Source organism: Lepidochelys kempii, chromosome 26 (genome assembly GCF_965140285.1).
Source record: "Lepidochelys kempii isolate rLepKem1 chromosome 26, rLepKem1.hap1, whole genome shotgun sequence".
NCBI lineage: Eukaryota > Metazoa > Chordata > Testudines > Cheloniidae > Lepidochelys > Lepidochelys kempii.
The window spans coordinates 6,941,818-6,956,581 of NC_136405.1; the positions used below are offsets into that span (position 1 = coordinate 6,941,818).

The following is a 14,764-nucleotide window of genomic DNA, read 5'->3' on the forward strand; positions in this document are numbered from 1 at the left end:
AATTCTGACATTTTGAAATTTCCAGCTAAAAGAAATTTCCAGAACAATTCATAATTCATTTGGGAAATACTGAAGTGACTGTATTGAAGCTCTTGGTTTCAATAAGGTTGAAATGTTTCATTTTGACTATTATAAAGTATGTCACAATCGAAATGATGAAGTCGAAACAGAGTGCTCTGGTAGTTTTTTAATAAAAAATTTCCGTGAAATGGGTACATTCCCGCCAAATGTTTTGATTTTCTCAAATCAGCATTTTTTGATGGGGGGGGGGGAGGAGGAACTGATCCACTGGAAAATTTCCAACCAGCTCTAGTTATGACAGTACAAATCCCTAGTGAGGACACAGTGAAAGGTCCCTTTATACTTGGTATAGATTATTCTCCTGCCCTTGCAGGGGTAAGCATCTTTCTGTCACTTTGGGATCCTCAAGGATGAAAAACGTGATGTAAATATTAGATGGCATTGTTATTTTCTATCTGAAGATCTATAGCATGTCAGATGAATATATACATAGTCTCTTTAAGCTAACATATTCAATATTTTATAATAACATATTTCAATTTTCAATATATATAATAACATATTCAATTTTTAGCCCAGGAATGATATATATAAAAACTTATCACATTAGTTTCAGAGGTGACTCTCTGTTCAGATAGTGTGAACAATTGTACACTTCTCGACCAATAACAGATATTAGCCCAATCCGTACCAATGACACTGTGCTGTTACTCCTGGTAGTGAAAATGCATTGATCCTTGAAAGGGGAAGCAGAAGGATAATTAGCTGAAGTACTAACCTCCTGCCTAGCGGAAGCATTGCTTAGATGCTTGCAGCCTTGAGAGCAAAGAGACAATGGAAACTGCTAAAAAAAAAAGGAAAAATCCCAAACAGACTTTAAAAGAAAAAGTTATTTTTTAAGTTACACATGGTATAATGAAAACTCCTGCCAGCAATATTTCCTGCTTTTCAAACTGCTTATTTATTTATTTATTTATTTAGATTTTTATTTCTGTATGATACAAGAGGGCTCCTTCAAGGACCCGGGTCACCGAATTGGCATTTGGACAGCTTGCATAAAAGCCTTCAGAGGATTGCCTCATTTTCCTCACAGTGGTGTGACAGCAGGCATAGCTGAGGTAAGATCGCTGGCAGTAGAAACAGCCTATGAATCAGTCATCAGTAGAAAGCAGAGCAATAGTGCACTGATTTCCTTAGCGTCATTGATTTAGCTTGTATTGCAACAGGCAACAAAAGTTATTAATAGTGGTAACTAGAACTGTGAGAATAACAGGTTTTTTCTGGGCGTGCTGAAAAAAATTCAGTGAAGGTCAAATGAAATGGCTCATTTCATTTTGAGCCTGCTTTTATTTCAAAACGTGGCTTTCGGTCAGTTGAAAATGTTTCTATTGTGAACCCTGAAAAATGGAAACAACTTGGAAGTTGCTCATGAAATCATTTCCCCCTTTCTCAATCAGCTCGAATACATTTTCTTCTTTGATTGAGCCCCCTCTTGTTTTAATATTATGGGGCAGTGGAAAAAAAAGGGACTGATCTCTCTTTCGTAACGGTGAATGTGAACAAAGTCTCCTTTCATCCCTTCTCCTTTTCCAATAAAGACTACCCTCATTTTTGTGATCTTTCATGCAAAGTTAGAGAAAGATCCTGGCCTATGTGTAGATAAGAGTTCTGTGCTTGGAGCGACATGAGATAAGACGAAGGAAGCCTGTAAATTGAAATAAGAAATTCTTCTCCCTGTAAGAGCCGAGCTATTATAAAGATGGTCTCTAAAAAGTGCTTTTACCTTCATTTTACTAATGGTTCTGCTTTGTCACAATCTCTCTCTATTAAAGCTTCAAGAGTCTCCTGTGAACAGCGGGATTTGAATCGGTGACTGTCAGCATCCAATCTTATGAAGTCAGAGTTACTGGAATGGGCAGTCCAGTAGGTGCTTCTGCTCTGTGGACAGAGGTGACATGAAACACTTGGCCACGAGACCATCCTTCTGCCTTTAAAATGTATTGAATACCTTTGCGATGGCACTGGACTGCAATGCAGGAGACCTGGGTCAAATTTCTAGCTCATCCATGGAGTGATGTGGGTAAGTCCCAGAGGTATGTCTACACTGTCACAGCAGCATAGGCTATACGCTCAGCTGTCCCTTGTCCCTCAGTTCCTGATCTGTACAAATGGGGAGGAGAGCACTGCTCCGCCTCACAGAGCTGTTGTGAAGAGAGAGTCCGTTAGTGGGCGAGGAGGACCCTATGAGCGCTGAGATAGATAGAACTTGGGCTGAAACTAACTAGCAGGAACTAAAGCCTGGTCTACACCTAAAACGTACGTGGACGTAGCGGTGTGGCTCAGGGCGTGGGGGAGGGAAGAAATCACTCCTGAGAGAGGTGGTTAAGCCAACTTAAGCTCCATTGTAGACACCGTTAGGTTCATCGACGGAGGAATTCTTCCGTCGATCTAGCTACTGCCTCTTGAAGGGGTGGATTTACCACTTGCAGAGCTATGCAGAGATTAAAATAAATAGGCCTTAAAATCCATTGGTCAGCGTGCTATCGGCTTTGTTCATGGGTCTCATATTTGTTAGAGAGAGGTACCCTGGGTGTCAAATCCACGTGGCAGCCGGGGGTCTAATTTCCTGCCCGTGGATAAGTACGTGCGCTAGACCCCCAACAACATAGCTGGGGTTATATTCAGAGCTCGTGTGTAAGTCTACACGAGCTGGAAAGTAGACAGACCCCTGTCTGTATTCCTACTGGCAGCCCCTCAGTGTGGAGTCATGGGATACTCTCCCCTCGTATTAGTTAACTAACACTTTCAGGGTTTACAACTCTGGAACCATGACTTTAAAATGAAAGAAAACATAGCTGCACCTCTCGTTGGAACAAGGTGGAGAGACCAAGGCAAGAACCCTGCTTTTCTCCTCAGGGTCACAGTGGCATTTGAATAGCAGGTCTCAGATAGCGGGGCATGGTAAGGTGTCACCACGATGACAGGAAGACACAGACTGAAATACAAAACCATATTTTGTTGCATTTCCCAGATCCTATGCTGCTTGAAGCAAAATGGGGGACTTGCCAGCCAGAGACATTTGACTGTCAACTCCTTAGTGGCGGGAGCTTGTGTACCTATAATGCTCCAAACACATTAGAAAGGGCATCAGAAGTTTACCTGGTTGGCTTTTTTGCCACCCCACTTTAACAATAAATCAAAGTATGTGCAAGTCAGCAGTATCTTAGTCTTCCCAAACAGTGAAGGTTTAGTGAAAATCAGACACTAGAAAAAGACTAAATTTAACATTTTATTTTGTCTCAGAAGGAATCCACCATCGGCCTCATATTAAGTTATGCATCTTTAATTATAAAAATAAGCAAAGAAAATAACTTGCATCTCTCATTACCATGATATGTTTCAAATAACCTTTATATGAACATATGGAGCTTTAAAAATGTAATTTAACAATAAATAATGACATATCCCAGATATGCTCACTGTTTATTCCAGTAATCAGTCAAAAAAACCAAACCAAACCCCCCTAAGTATCATTAAATTATAAATACATAATGCAAATTTATAATGGCACAAACATGTCTAAAGTGCAAACAAATCACAACGAGAATCATGCAAACGCTTCTAGATAAGCCCCTCGACCCCCAAGAAAATCACTTTGCAGTGAGCACAAGACCAAAAAAAAAGCATTGGAGATTAAATGGGTGTGAAACAGTCAGACTCTACACAGAAAATCATGTTACTGTAGTACAGTGCTGGTGTTACTATAGGCCAAGGGGGAAAAAGTGAGACATTTGGCGTAAACTAAGCAGCTCAAATATTTTTGTGAATTAGATTTTCTCTATGCTGAGTAGTTGCTTGGGGGGAGGAAGTAAAGCCACTAGATGAGATTTATCCCTGCTTGAAACCACAGTAATAGGGTTACTCAGGAAAGGACCACTCCCCTGTCCTCCCCAGGTGAAAAACTGTTAAGAATTGATTGGACAACCAAAAAAAGTTTCCACTTAACATTCAAAATGTTGGGCATTTAAATAGCCTTAGGAAAAAAAACACACACACAAACGTAAGCAGTGTTTATACAAATAGTTGGAAAAAGCCGTCAATCCATTTTCCAACAACACAATGTTCGGAGGGCAAGTGTTTGGACCTGCTTCGCAAGGTGAGTTGAAATAGCGGCTTTGCACTCTGTATGTAAAGGGACCGCAGCTCCAGTGCACTTATACTGGTAGCTCTATTTGGAGCAAATCCCCGGTGTAGTGTACTTGATACCCAAACTCTGGTAGACTTCCTGTTCCAATGCCCCTTTCCTAATGGTGCATCTCAAAAAGTACCTCTCCCAAAGCGCTGAGCACCTGCACCTGGTAAAATTGAGCACCCGTAATTCCCACTGGGAAGCATGCAGCACCTTGTAGGATTGCATCCTCCTTACGCTGGATTCCAGTATACCTGACACTGTTGCACCTAGCTTGAACCGGACTGCATGATTCAGAGTGTCTCTAGATATATTACAAAAATCACTGTCAGCAACATTTTTTGCTGCTTACAATTTTACGACAGCACTTTCAGGCTACATTTAATGAAGACAGCAATTCTGGAAATGCTGTCACTGCATCTGGTTTTAATATATTAGCAGCAAGTCATTGTTTAAAGGCTTTGTGGTTGAGAAGTTCTATTGCTTTATATTCTGCAAAGAGAGATGTCCCCCCGTTAGCCTTTTACAGAACTTGATTCGCTTCTTAACGAGCCGAACCAGAGTCAGCTACCCCCCAGACCTAGTTTCCAACGGGGTAGATTTTGGAATCAGCCCTGCTGCTCCCAAGCCACCACACAAGGTTGCTATTTCTGGCATACAGAACCCAAGACAGGCTCCTGTGGAGGCCTTCAGCTAGGCGTGCCAAAAAAACCAACTTGTAAGCCTCGTTCAGATCTTTTTTTCAGAAGAGCATCGTAGGAAAGGCAGGCTTGCAGGCCCTGCGCTTCAAGTGGCTCACAACAGGCACAGTGATGCATGTGTTTTGGATTGCCTGGCTACCTTTAGACATATCTGGCGTGGCTCAGACGTGACCCTTCTGAAGGCTGCAGCCATGATATTTAAGAGTTGGTCTGTCAGCCGTTTGACAATTTCCAGATTTGCTTTTTAGCAGGACTTCCAGCTGGGATGCAAGTACAGTACCGTGGTAACCCCTGAAGGTAGCTCGGGCGGTCGGAACCCAGCCTATCGGTGAGTATGAATAGCTACTCCCCAGTTCTTTTGCCTGCTCCAATTCTAATACATGATTAAACAATTTCTCTCTTTCATTAGAAAAAGGCCACCGTGAGGAATGTGTACTTTTGAACATGACAGAGATAGTGTTTCCAGGGGAAAAAAATAAAGCTAAGGTACAAAACTAAATTTATATGCAATAACATTATTATATTCTGCTTCTTTTAAGCAGACTCTTCTGGAATTTATGTACAGTACATGACAGATTTTAAAACTATGTATACCACAGTTAGAGCAAGACCTTTAATACTCTAGTTTTAAGACAGTTTTGTTAAGGATTCTTTTAAAGCTTTTAACAGTTAGATACAGTACATAAAGATGCTGGGGTTTTTAAACCAATGCAAAGACTGACCAACTTAAAAATCCGCTGTCACCACATGGTCTTGCACCCCATGCTGTCGTTTTTGCACTGAGATGCAGGGCAATACTAAACAAACAGTCCTCCATGTTTCGTAAGTGCTAGACCTGATTGTGGTAGATTAACTGGGTAAGGGAGTTTTACAAGAGAGGATTAAGACTGTATGTCACTGAGACCAAGAATCCAAACATGACATTCATATTCGTCCATGGCCAGCACAGATTCATAACACAAATTCCACTGATAGGTGGTGATATCTTTAGGATAGATCCATTAAAAGCTATCAGCCTCATCCTATTAATAAGGTTAAACTATTAGAGTTGGTTTTAAACTGCAAGGGTGTTTGAGCTACAGTTCGTGGATAATTTGGTGTCTGCTGAAGAACTGACTGTTGTAAAAAGCCTAGGTTTATGATTTCCCTTTTTTTTGGTGGGGAAGAGAAGAGAGATGGAGAAATTTCAAAGGCAGAAAGCTGGGACATTGAACACAGAAGCCTAGTTCCATGCAAATTGGTTTGAGAGGGATAGAAAATATGAACGACTATATCTAAAACCAGTTTCTAATTGTTATTAAAATCAGCCTACAGTACATTTGGATGGGTGTATTAACTCTCCTAGAAAAAGAGGCTTCTATATTGGTCGTGTTTAGATCTCCTACACACCCATTCTCTCTCCCCTAAGGAATTATGCACTTTCTGAAGAGGTACGTTTCACATGGGATGGAATAGACCCCTCACCTCGGAGGCTCCTAAAATAGATTTTTAGCTTTTGAGGCTCAATGATGCGTCTCCTGTTGAAGTCTGCTCTGGGGTGCGTTTGAGAGCAGTGGTCTGTTTGCAGCAGATGGAAGAGGCTGGCCATGTTGGGTCCTATCTTCTCCATCAAACTGTCTTTGATGGTGCCGACAGTCTCTTCATCACATTCCAGTAAGCTTCTCACAAGCTTGTTGTAATACCTGGATATATGAACAAGACAGTTACTGCCCATTATAGTCTTGTTCTCCCACGAGTGACGTAATCGCACGGGAGAGAGAGAGAGAGTTGATGCCAAGCTAGAACAAATCCATTTGAAAAAAGAGAGAATTGAAATTGTAAGCTATTACAGAGCAGGACCTGGGCCCACAGCCCCTTGCAGTAACAGCTTCATAGCCAATACACAAGTTATAATATTATCAACTTACATAGATTGCGCTCTATCCCAGAGACCATGTACGCATCTCCATCTTTGATTCATGGAGTTACAGTACATGTGTTTCTGGGACAAAATTCTAGTTTACTAGTCCTAGCTGTGCTCCTGTAAAGTTTCTGAACGGTAAATACACAAATTTGGGTTCTAATTACTGCTCAAATTAGAAATGATACTCTCCGATTTTTTTGGCAAGTCAGTGTTGGACTAGGAGCAAAGGTATCAAAAAGGTCACAGGGTTATCAGGACTTATTCTCTAGTAAAGAACCATCAAAATTGTAAACTGCCTTATTTCATCCCCACAAACAAGGGTAATATCAAGACCATAAAATAATGGACAGAAATAAGTTATAGACCCTTATGCACACCAGAGTATAAATTCCCCTATGCAAAGGTTATTCCCTAATCATTTGCCTTAGGGTTTTTTTGTTTTTTTTTGCAGCTTCCTCGGAAATATCTGGCACTGAGCACTATGTCCACTCCTCTAAAGGAATCTCTATATGCTTCTTAGGACTCTTCTATGGAGATTTGACACCAACCCTTTCCCCCCTTCTATGTAGTCTTTAGAAAGGGCTGAAGAAGAAAACGAGGTCAGTGTAGGTCTAATAGCCTGACAAATGCATGCATTCCTAGTGGGATGAATTTTTAGGATTTACAACCAGCAGTAACATGCTGAAGAAGAGAAAGTTGATTAATTTAATCAGGCGTTTTTACTCGCTACTGTGGATTTTATTTTAGCACAAGGCCCTGAGAGTATGCTTTCCTTGCTCTCCTGTTTATGAGAGCGCGAGCCAGGAATTTGTGCTGATCTGTTTCCACATCTCTGTTTGGAGTCCAAGCAGAGAAATAACAGTTCTCAAAAGAATTCTCCTCAATGGGACGCAGAGAGAGCTGGGTTGATTCTTCCTATCACTTAAGCAGACAGCGCAAACGTGAACAAGGGGGGGTTCAGGGCAATCATACTGATCTCCTAGAGAACAAACTGGAGGGAGGTGTAGAAGTAGCAGAAGTCCTGGGGGCTACTGCCCAGGAGGATAATGGAGCAGGATAGAAGGCCATAGGGTGAAGAAGAAGAAGAAAAAGACACAGTGCTTTTCTCACAGATGTTACCGCAGGCGGCTTCTTCAACTGCTACAGGTCAGGGCACATTGATATTTCTGCTACAACTGGAGAGTGAAGCGAAAGGCCTGGGAGTTTAGAGTAAGGTACTACGGTTAACTTAAACGATCCCAGTAGGGAGTTCTGGTTGAAACTTTCTATTAAGTTGACATTTACAAAGGGTTAGAGGTCATAAGCAAAGTACTATGTTTTTTGGTAGAGCTGGGTGAAGTTTTTATGCTGAATTTTTATTTTTCTCCAGGAGAAAAATGCATATTTGGCAACTTCATGTTGAGGTCACCAAATTGTTTTTTGATCCAAACAAAAATTCTGAAAAAGTTTAAACACTTTACTTCAAAGTTGCCTTCAATTTTATTAAAAATTGAAAACAAAACCTCACTTAATCTGATTGGCACATTAAAAATGTCTCATGATGATGCGAAGATTTTGAAAAATTTCGTTTTCAGGTTGAACCAAAAATATCCATTAGTTGCACAGCTGTAATTACAGGTACATCAGGAGAGGTTATTAAAAAGTCCTAATGTTAGATAATTGAGACTTTTTGGATGCAGACAACGCATTAACCCTTCAAAGGATCAATAGAGGTGTTCATAAATGGCCAAAGAATTTCTACATTTAACCTTAATGCAAAGTGTGACAGAATGTTGTCCATTTTATTCTATGCTGCTGCAGATGTATCAATGCACCACAGAAGCTAGTGATTGGGAACTGCCTAGTGAAACATCTCTTCTTCCTGGTGTCAAGTTTTGCTCACGTAGTATCCTTTGCAGAAGAGGTTCTATTGGATGATGATGATATATTGTGTTTATCATCAACTGAACTTTCAGATTCTATCCCCTTCCCTAGCTCTCTCTCCAGCACGCAAAGTTACTGGATAGAAATACAATCTGATGTTTATTAAATGAATGGATTTTAATCTTTTTTTTTAAATCTAATTTCAGTAGCTACAGCATGTCTAGAGGCAGAAAGGCCTTCCTCCTTCACGGCTACTGACTGGAGATTAAATCAGAGGAAGCTGCATGACCCTTTAACTACTTCCTGTTGGAATTCCGTGCCAACTGGCACATTCTTATTTTGTGTCTATGTTGGGACTTGGGCTGGGAAAGCAGGATGCTTTAGGAGAACTTAGTGTAAACTATTAGCTGGGAAATCCTGCTTCTTTTGTTACTCAACATGTTACAATATCCTTTTGCTTCACCGCTCGGCAAAGGCTGTGTATGGAAGTTTCCTTTACCACATCTTATCCCAAGACAGGTCTCTTAAGGAACAGCGACCCTATCCTAGGGCTAGATGCTTTGCACCTTGGGGCGTGACTTGCACTCTGAAATGGTAGAACAGGTGTAAGTGACCACACAAGGTGCAGAGAGAGTCAAGTCACTTGAACTCTTCATGGGTGCAAATTAAACATTTATACCGAAGAGATTATAAAATTAAGGCCTTGTCTACTATGTATGCCTGTTACTTGATACAACACCCCGACCCTTGGGTAGATGTAGTCAGACAGGTATTTATAGCTTACTCCTATATAGGAAAGGGAATAAGTTCCACGCTAGGGATTGTACTAGTATAACTATACTGGTAAAACCCTCCCCCTCCAAGCCAAAATAATTATTACATTGCAGACATACCCATGCTAGCTTTACCCTGCCTGTTCCTTGAGATGACAGTAACCTTCCATTTTATCGGGAGTAGGGAAGACTCAGAATCCTACAACCTAATGGGTATGACAACATAAAGTAATGGAAGAGCCATTTAGCTGGTGCCCTTTTTAAAGGAAAGCATTCTCAGTTATTTATATTAAACACAGAATGAGACTGTTTCAGCGAAGAGAGGTGGAGTTGCCTTGGGAGGAAATTAAGCTGCAATATTCACTAAGAGACGTTCAACATAAGAATTAAAGGGACACTCAACTACATGTCTGAAAATGTTGCATCTAACAGCCATCACTAGAAGTATAACAAAGTTAACCAAAGAATTCTCAGCTTTAAGTTCGCTTTGTGCCTTTCAGAGCTCTTAGTCTAGCTAGTTTCCCTGTTTCCCCCAATGTACAGAACTTTATAAACATGAGCAGGGGGCCAGAAAGTACTATTTAAAGTGAGCTGTATCTGGAACATGTAAAAATTAAAAGATAGAGTCAGGTTGATAGCATCCTTTTAAATGTGCTTCATTCTGTGTTCTTGTATGTTTCATGTAAGGAAACAGCCACATACCTGTTTGAGAAGTGATTTGGAAACTGGACAACTTCCGTGATTGCTTCAGGATTACGCTTTGCAATGCTGCACATGTCCAGTTTGCTGTAACATTCCTCCTGCACCTCTGAGATCATTCTTTGGAAAGTGGAACACCTCCGAATGGCAAGGAAAACCTTGGAAGTAACTCCGTTTGCAATGCATTTCAGGCTCTCTTTCACAAAGGCTTTTCCCTGCAAATTTAGAAGCAGCAGCATCTTAATGTGCAACGGCATAAGTCGGTCTTACAATGTTAACCAATATCCTGGTTTTGCTAATTGCTGCTAGGTATGTGTCAAAAGCTTACCCAGCAATAAAGAAACCCATTTACAGTCAAGGCATTTTGTTCCACTGGCTTGTATTCCTAATTATTGTAAATATAAATAGTGATTAATGCCCAACAGTCCCCAATTGTACTGGGCAATGTACAAAAACAATACTTATTCCCTGTTCCAAAGAGCTTCCCAGTCTAAGCAACAGCATCAAAAAGGCCGAAAATGTTAGTGTCACAGCGCATATATAGGGGCCAATCCTGTAAGGTGCTGAGTGCCCCAAGCAGGCTTTGAGGCTCACATCCTGATGTGGGGTGTTTCATTTTAAGGCACCTTGCGATCTTCCAAACCGTGTCACCCTCCCCTATTGGAAGAGGTGGTTATTATGCCCCCTTTATAGATGAGGGTAAACATCTCCAGCAAAGCCAAGATTACACTCCTTTACTTATGCCCTTTCTCTAGCTATTCCATGTGAAAAGAAGGGGGGGCGGGGGGGATCTGCAGCTCCAGAGACTCAGGCTGATCCGGTTTTGCATTCCCAGGGCTGAAGACTTCCAATTCAAATCACACGTCTGTGCCAGGTTACACAGCCAGAAGAACGTTTATATTTCCTCCTGAAGAGGAAATTTAGCTCTCTGCCCCACAAGGCTACCTCTGCCAAGTCCTCACACACAGCACTCACTCTGTGGAAAACATACTGTAGAAAATCTCCCCGAAGAATAGATTTGTGGCCAAAAAAGCAAAAGTCCTGGTTCCCACAAGAGCATCTAAGTAGTAGCAAGGCCCATTAGGAACTACGGGTGACCTGTACAGAACCCATTGCAGGATCAGGGCCAAAGAAATTAAAATCTCAATTCCAAGCATTTAAGGGCCCTGGGGATTAAGCAAGCGCTTTGCTAAATCAGGGTGTAAACCTGGCCTGAATAAAGAGGAAGCTGTAAAGGAAAAAGAGGTTAGCCTTGTACTGTACCTGAGTATCAAATTTAGCAGCGCTATAGAGGAAGGACTTGCAGATGTCGTACATGCCATCCGTGTCGCACGTAGAGTTCTCCAGGCAGGCAAACGCACCGCAACCCACCTGGAGGGCACTATTTAAACAGCGAACCACTTCAGCTGGAAAACAGGCATAGGACACCTTACTACATTACACAATGCTTCCCACTTCTGTAGCCCCCTTCATCTCAGGGCACAAAGCACGTTACCAATGATTAAGCTGCAGAAGTCTCTTGCAGACACAGTCAAGTGATATCCTGTGACACAGGATATTTTGCGGGGGGGGGGGGGAGAGAAGGGAGTAAAAACAAGAGATATATCAGGCAAGTTATTAATTGAAGTCATGCAATAAACCACCAGCAAAACTTGGAACAGAACACAGATCTTCTAACGGACAGTGTGAGCTGTAGCTCACGAAAGCTCATGCTCAAATAAATTGGTTAGTCTCTCAGGTGCCACAAGTACTCCTTTTCTTTTTGCGAATACAGACTAACACGGCTGTTACTCTGAAACCTTGCAGGTCCTAGACTCACACAAATTAAAAATGTTTCCTACGGGTCGGTTTCATTTAATATTGACCAGAGGCATTATTTATCCTACTTCTTGAGTTTACACAGTTTTTATGTAAAGGTTGTGCAGAGCCTACTTAATGTAAAATTAGGAAAAATTAGTGCATCTGAGGCACAGATGAAGGAGAAACACTAGTGGAGCTTGTGTGACGGCTAAAAGCCCTGGAGCTCCGATAGTCTACTAGTCTGAAAGGCAGTCCGGATGAATTGACAATATCTAGATCATATATAATGGCTGAAAGGGAAAAATGGAAACAGTAGTGCACAGGGACACTAGCCAAAAAAAATAAAATAAACCAATGTGATAACTTCATTTTCATGCTTGTGGCTATTGTGAAGGGAGAGAAGCTTTGATTGCTGTTGAGAGTACTGTATCATGCTAGGAAGAAGAAAGTTTTAGTCCATATATTAGTTCAACTAGCATAGATAGTCCCTGGTTACTTGCTTCATATTTATATCTTCATAAGCAGAGCAGAGCTCTGATAAAGGTTTTTATGAAGATAGAATAAACATTTGATCCAGGGAGTTAAACTAATGAAGATCAACGTGTAATTAAAATAATTCGGACATAGGCACTAATGTGTGTAAACGGCAGAACATAACATTTCTCTGTATTAAAAAATGATATCGGGTGTATCGAAACAATGAGCCAACTGTATTACCAGATTACTGCCCTAAAGTTAACAGGTATTAAGCGTTTCTAGCAAGCTGAAGGTCTGTTCAATCATGTCCCTGTGCAGGGCATATTCACTACTTTTTGTCATATCTTGTTACTTACTTACTCACTTCCCTGAAGAATGTCAACCTGGAGTCTTAAATCAGAATATTAGATGTCAGAGACAGGAGGCTATATGCAGAGTAGAAGAGGAAAACCTGTACCAAAAACTAGCTCCTAATCTAAAGAGGGGTCTGTTACAACTGCTATCTTTTGAGGGAAAAAGAAATGCAGCCCCTGTGTTCCAATACCACTTACACACCTGGAGAGAAAGATTGATATTATCCTATTCCTAATTCACCTCTGGCCATCTCAAGTTGTTTTCATAACTATATGTTTTGATAGGTTCCGATTATAACCTTGCTTTCAGCAGGTTTAATATGCATTAGGCTTTTATTGTTTTAAGCACAGTGGACTAGAGAGAGAGAGAGAGATCTTATGTTTCTATAGCAACCAAATACAAAAGGAAATTGAGCAAACACCCTCATATAGTACTGCAAAGCCCTGCAGATCTAAAATAAAACAGCTCTTAATGAGCTCCAAATTAGAGGATCCCTCCCCACTGTCTTTACCATATATTTTAAGACAGATTTTTTATTTTTCCATTGCTCAAGAGAACATAAAATGTGCTCAGCTCATCTGGACACCTACAGTACACGAAGTATAGCCATTTAATGATGACTTGCTAGTTATTCCTCTCATCTATTGTAGAGGCTAGTTAGGTAAGTGTGCTGATCATATTTTCCATGTTACCATTCTGACCAATATCTATAGACAATTAAGACGACCTGCTAACAGTGGACACATGTTTAGCTTATTACATTCTCTGAAGTGGCATTCAGAAAAAAAATCCTGTTCCTCCCCCATTTGAACACACAGAGATATTTCGAAGAAGGAGCTTTAACTTGCTAATAAGCAAGGAATTTAACATTAAAGTATATTTATGACAGGGAAAAAAGCGCATGTAACTCATTTAATATCTCTTAGATATACACATTTGCCGATTACATGCTGGTTTATAAACCATCTCCTGAAATGAGATTATTTCCTTTCGCTGTGCATCAATATTACACAGAATCAGCTTCCTAGGATTTTTGCTTATATAATTTATTGCTAACAGCCATGAAGGGAGAGTCTCTAGCTATTTAGCAGCAGAGACATTTGCAACAGTTTAAACACATGAGGGCTCTCGTATCTAAAGCCCTCTTTGAGGAGTGTTACCTGAATTCTGTGCTGCAACCCTGGTTTTCCTGGGGCTCACAGAGTCATTCTGTTCGGCTTCATAGGATGCAGAAGCACTGATCACCAGCAGCAGGAGAATAACTGACTTTTGGAGCATTCTCTGACAAGTTTCCGCTAAGTTTTTGAGAGTGTCTCTTCTTTCTTCGGCTTCAGCAAAGATGCGGATCTGGATACACTCACGGAGAAAGGAGTCTGTCAAGGACTTAGTACTGCTGCAGCCTTGCTCCGCTTGTACCCCTAGCTCCTGCTCACTGGGGGACCAAGAGCAAAGCTCAGGGCTTTTATAGCCGGCCTTATCTATCCCCCTCCAGGATCTGGAGCCAATCAGGAGGTGGTATGGGCAGCCAATGGGATGCTGTGCTCATTCAAGCACCAGAGCACTGGAACTTCACAGGAAGAATATTTTCCAGCCAATTAAAAGGACCTGCCAAACAATTAAAAAAAAAAAAAGTTAATCTTCACAGAAGCCAGGGGGAAAAAAACCAAAACTTCCGGTGATTAAAATTTTGCTCAAGAAATTGCACGACAACCCTAAATCTTTCCCAAGATCACCTGCTTTAAAAAGTAACTTAGTAGCTACTGCAGGAAAATACTGATATTGTAGTCTATCGTCTATAAATAAGTAGATCAGCTAATTAAAGCAGAGGCATTTTCAATGTATTACACAGAATGAATATTTGCCACATAAGTTGCATACAGTCAATACTGCCAGTCAGCCATGCACATAAATAGCGGCCCCCATCTATGCATACACTGATTATATACACAGTGCTTGCACACAGTACCTGTGTACACCCCACCCC

At 41.0% G+C, this 14,764-nt stretch overlaps 1 protein-coding gene across 1 annotated transcript; it reads right to left on the reverse strand.

Moving 5' to 3' along the window:
• Positions 1-3,297: 3,297 nt before the first annotated feature.
• On the reverse strand, positions 3,298-14,235 carry STC1 (stanniocalcin 1). Its single transcript, XM_073324967.2, has 4 exons — positions 13,941-14,235; positions 11,413-11,555; positions 10,153-10,364; positions 3,298-6,593 (listed from the first exon to the last, which is right to left on the reverse strand). The coding sequence occupies exons 1-4, from the start codon at positions 14,056-14,058 to the stop codon at positions 6,323-6,325; spliced, it is 744 nt and encodes a 247-aa protein (XP_073181068.1). The 5' UTR covers positions 14,059-14,235; the 3' UTR covers positions 3,298-6,322.
• Positions 14,236-14,764: the final 529 nt, after the last annotated feature.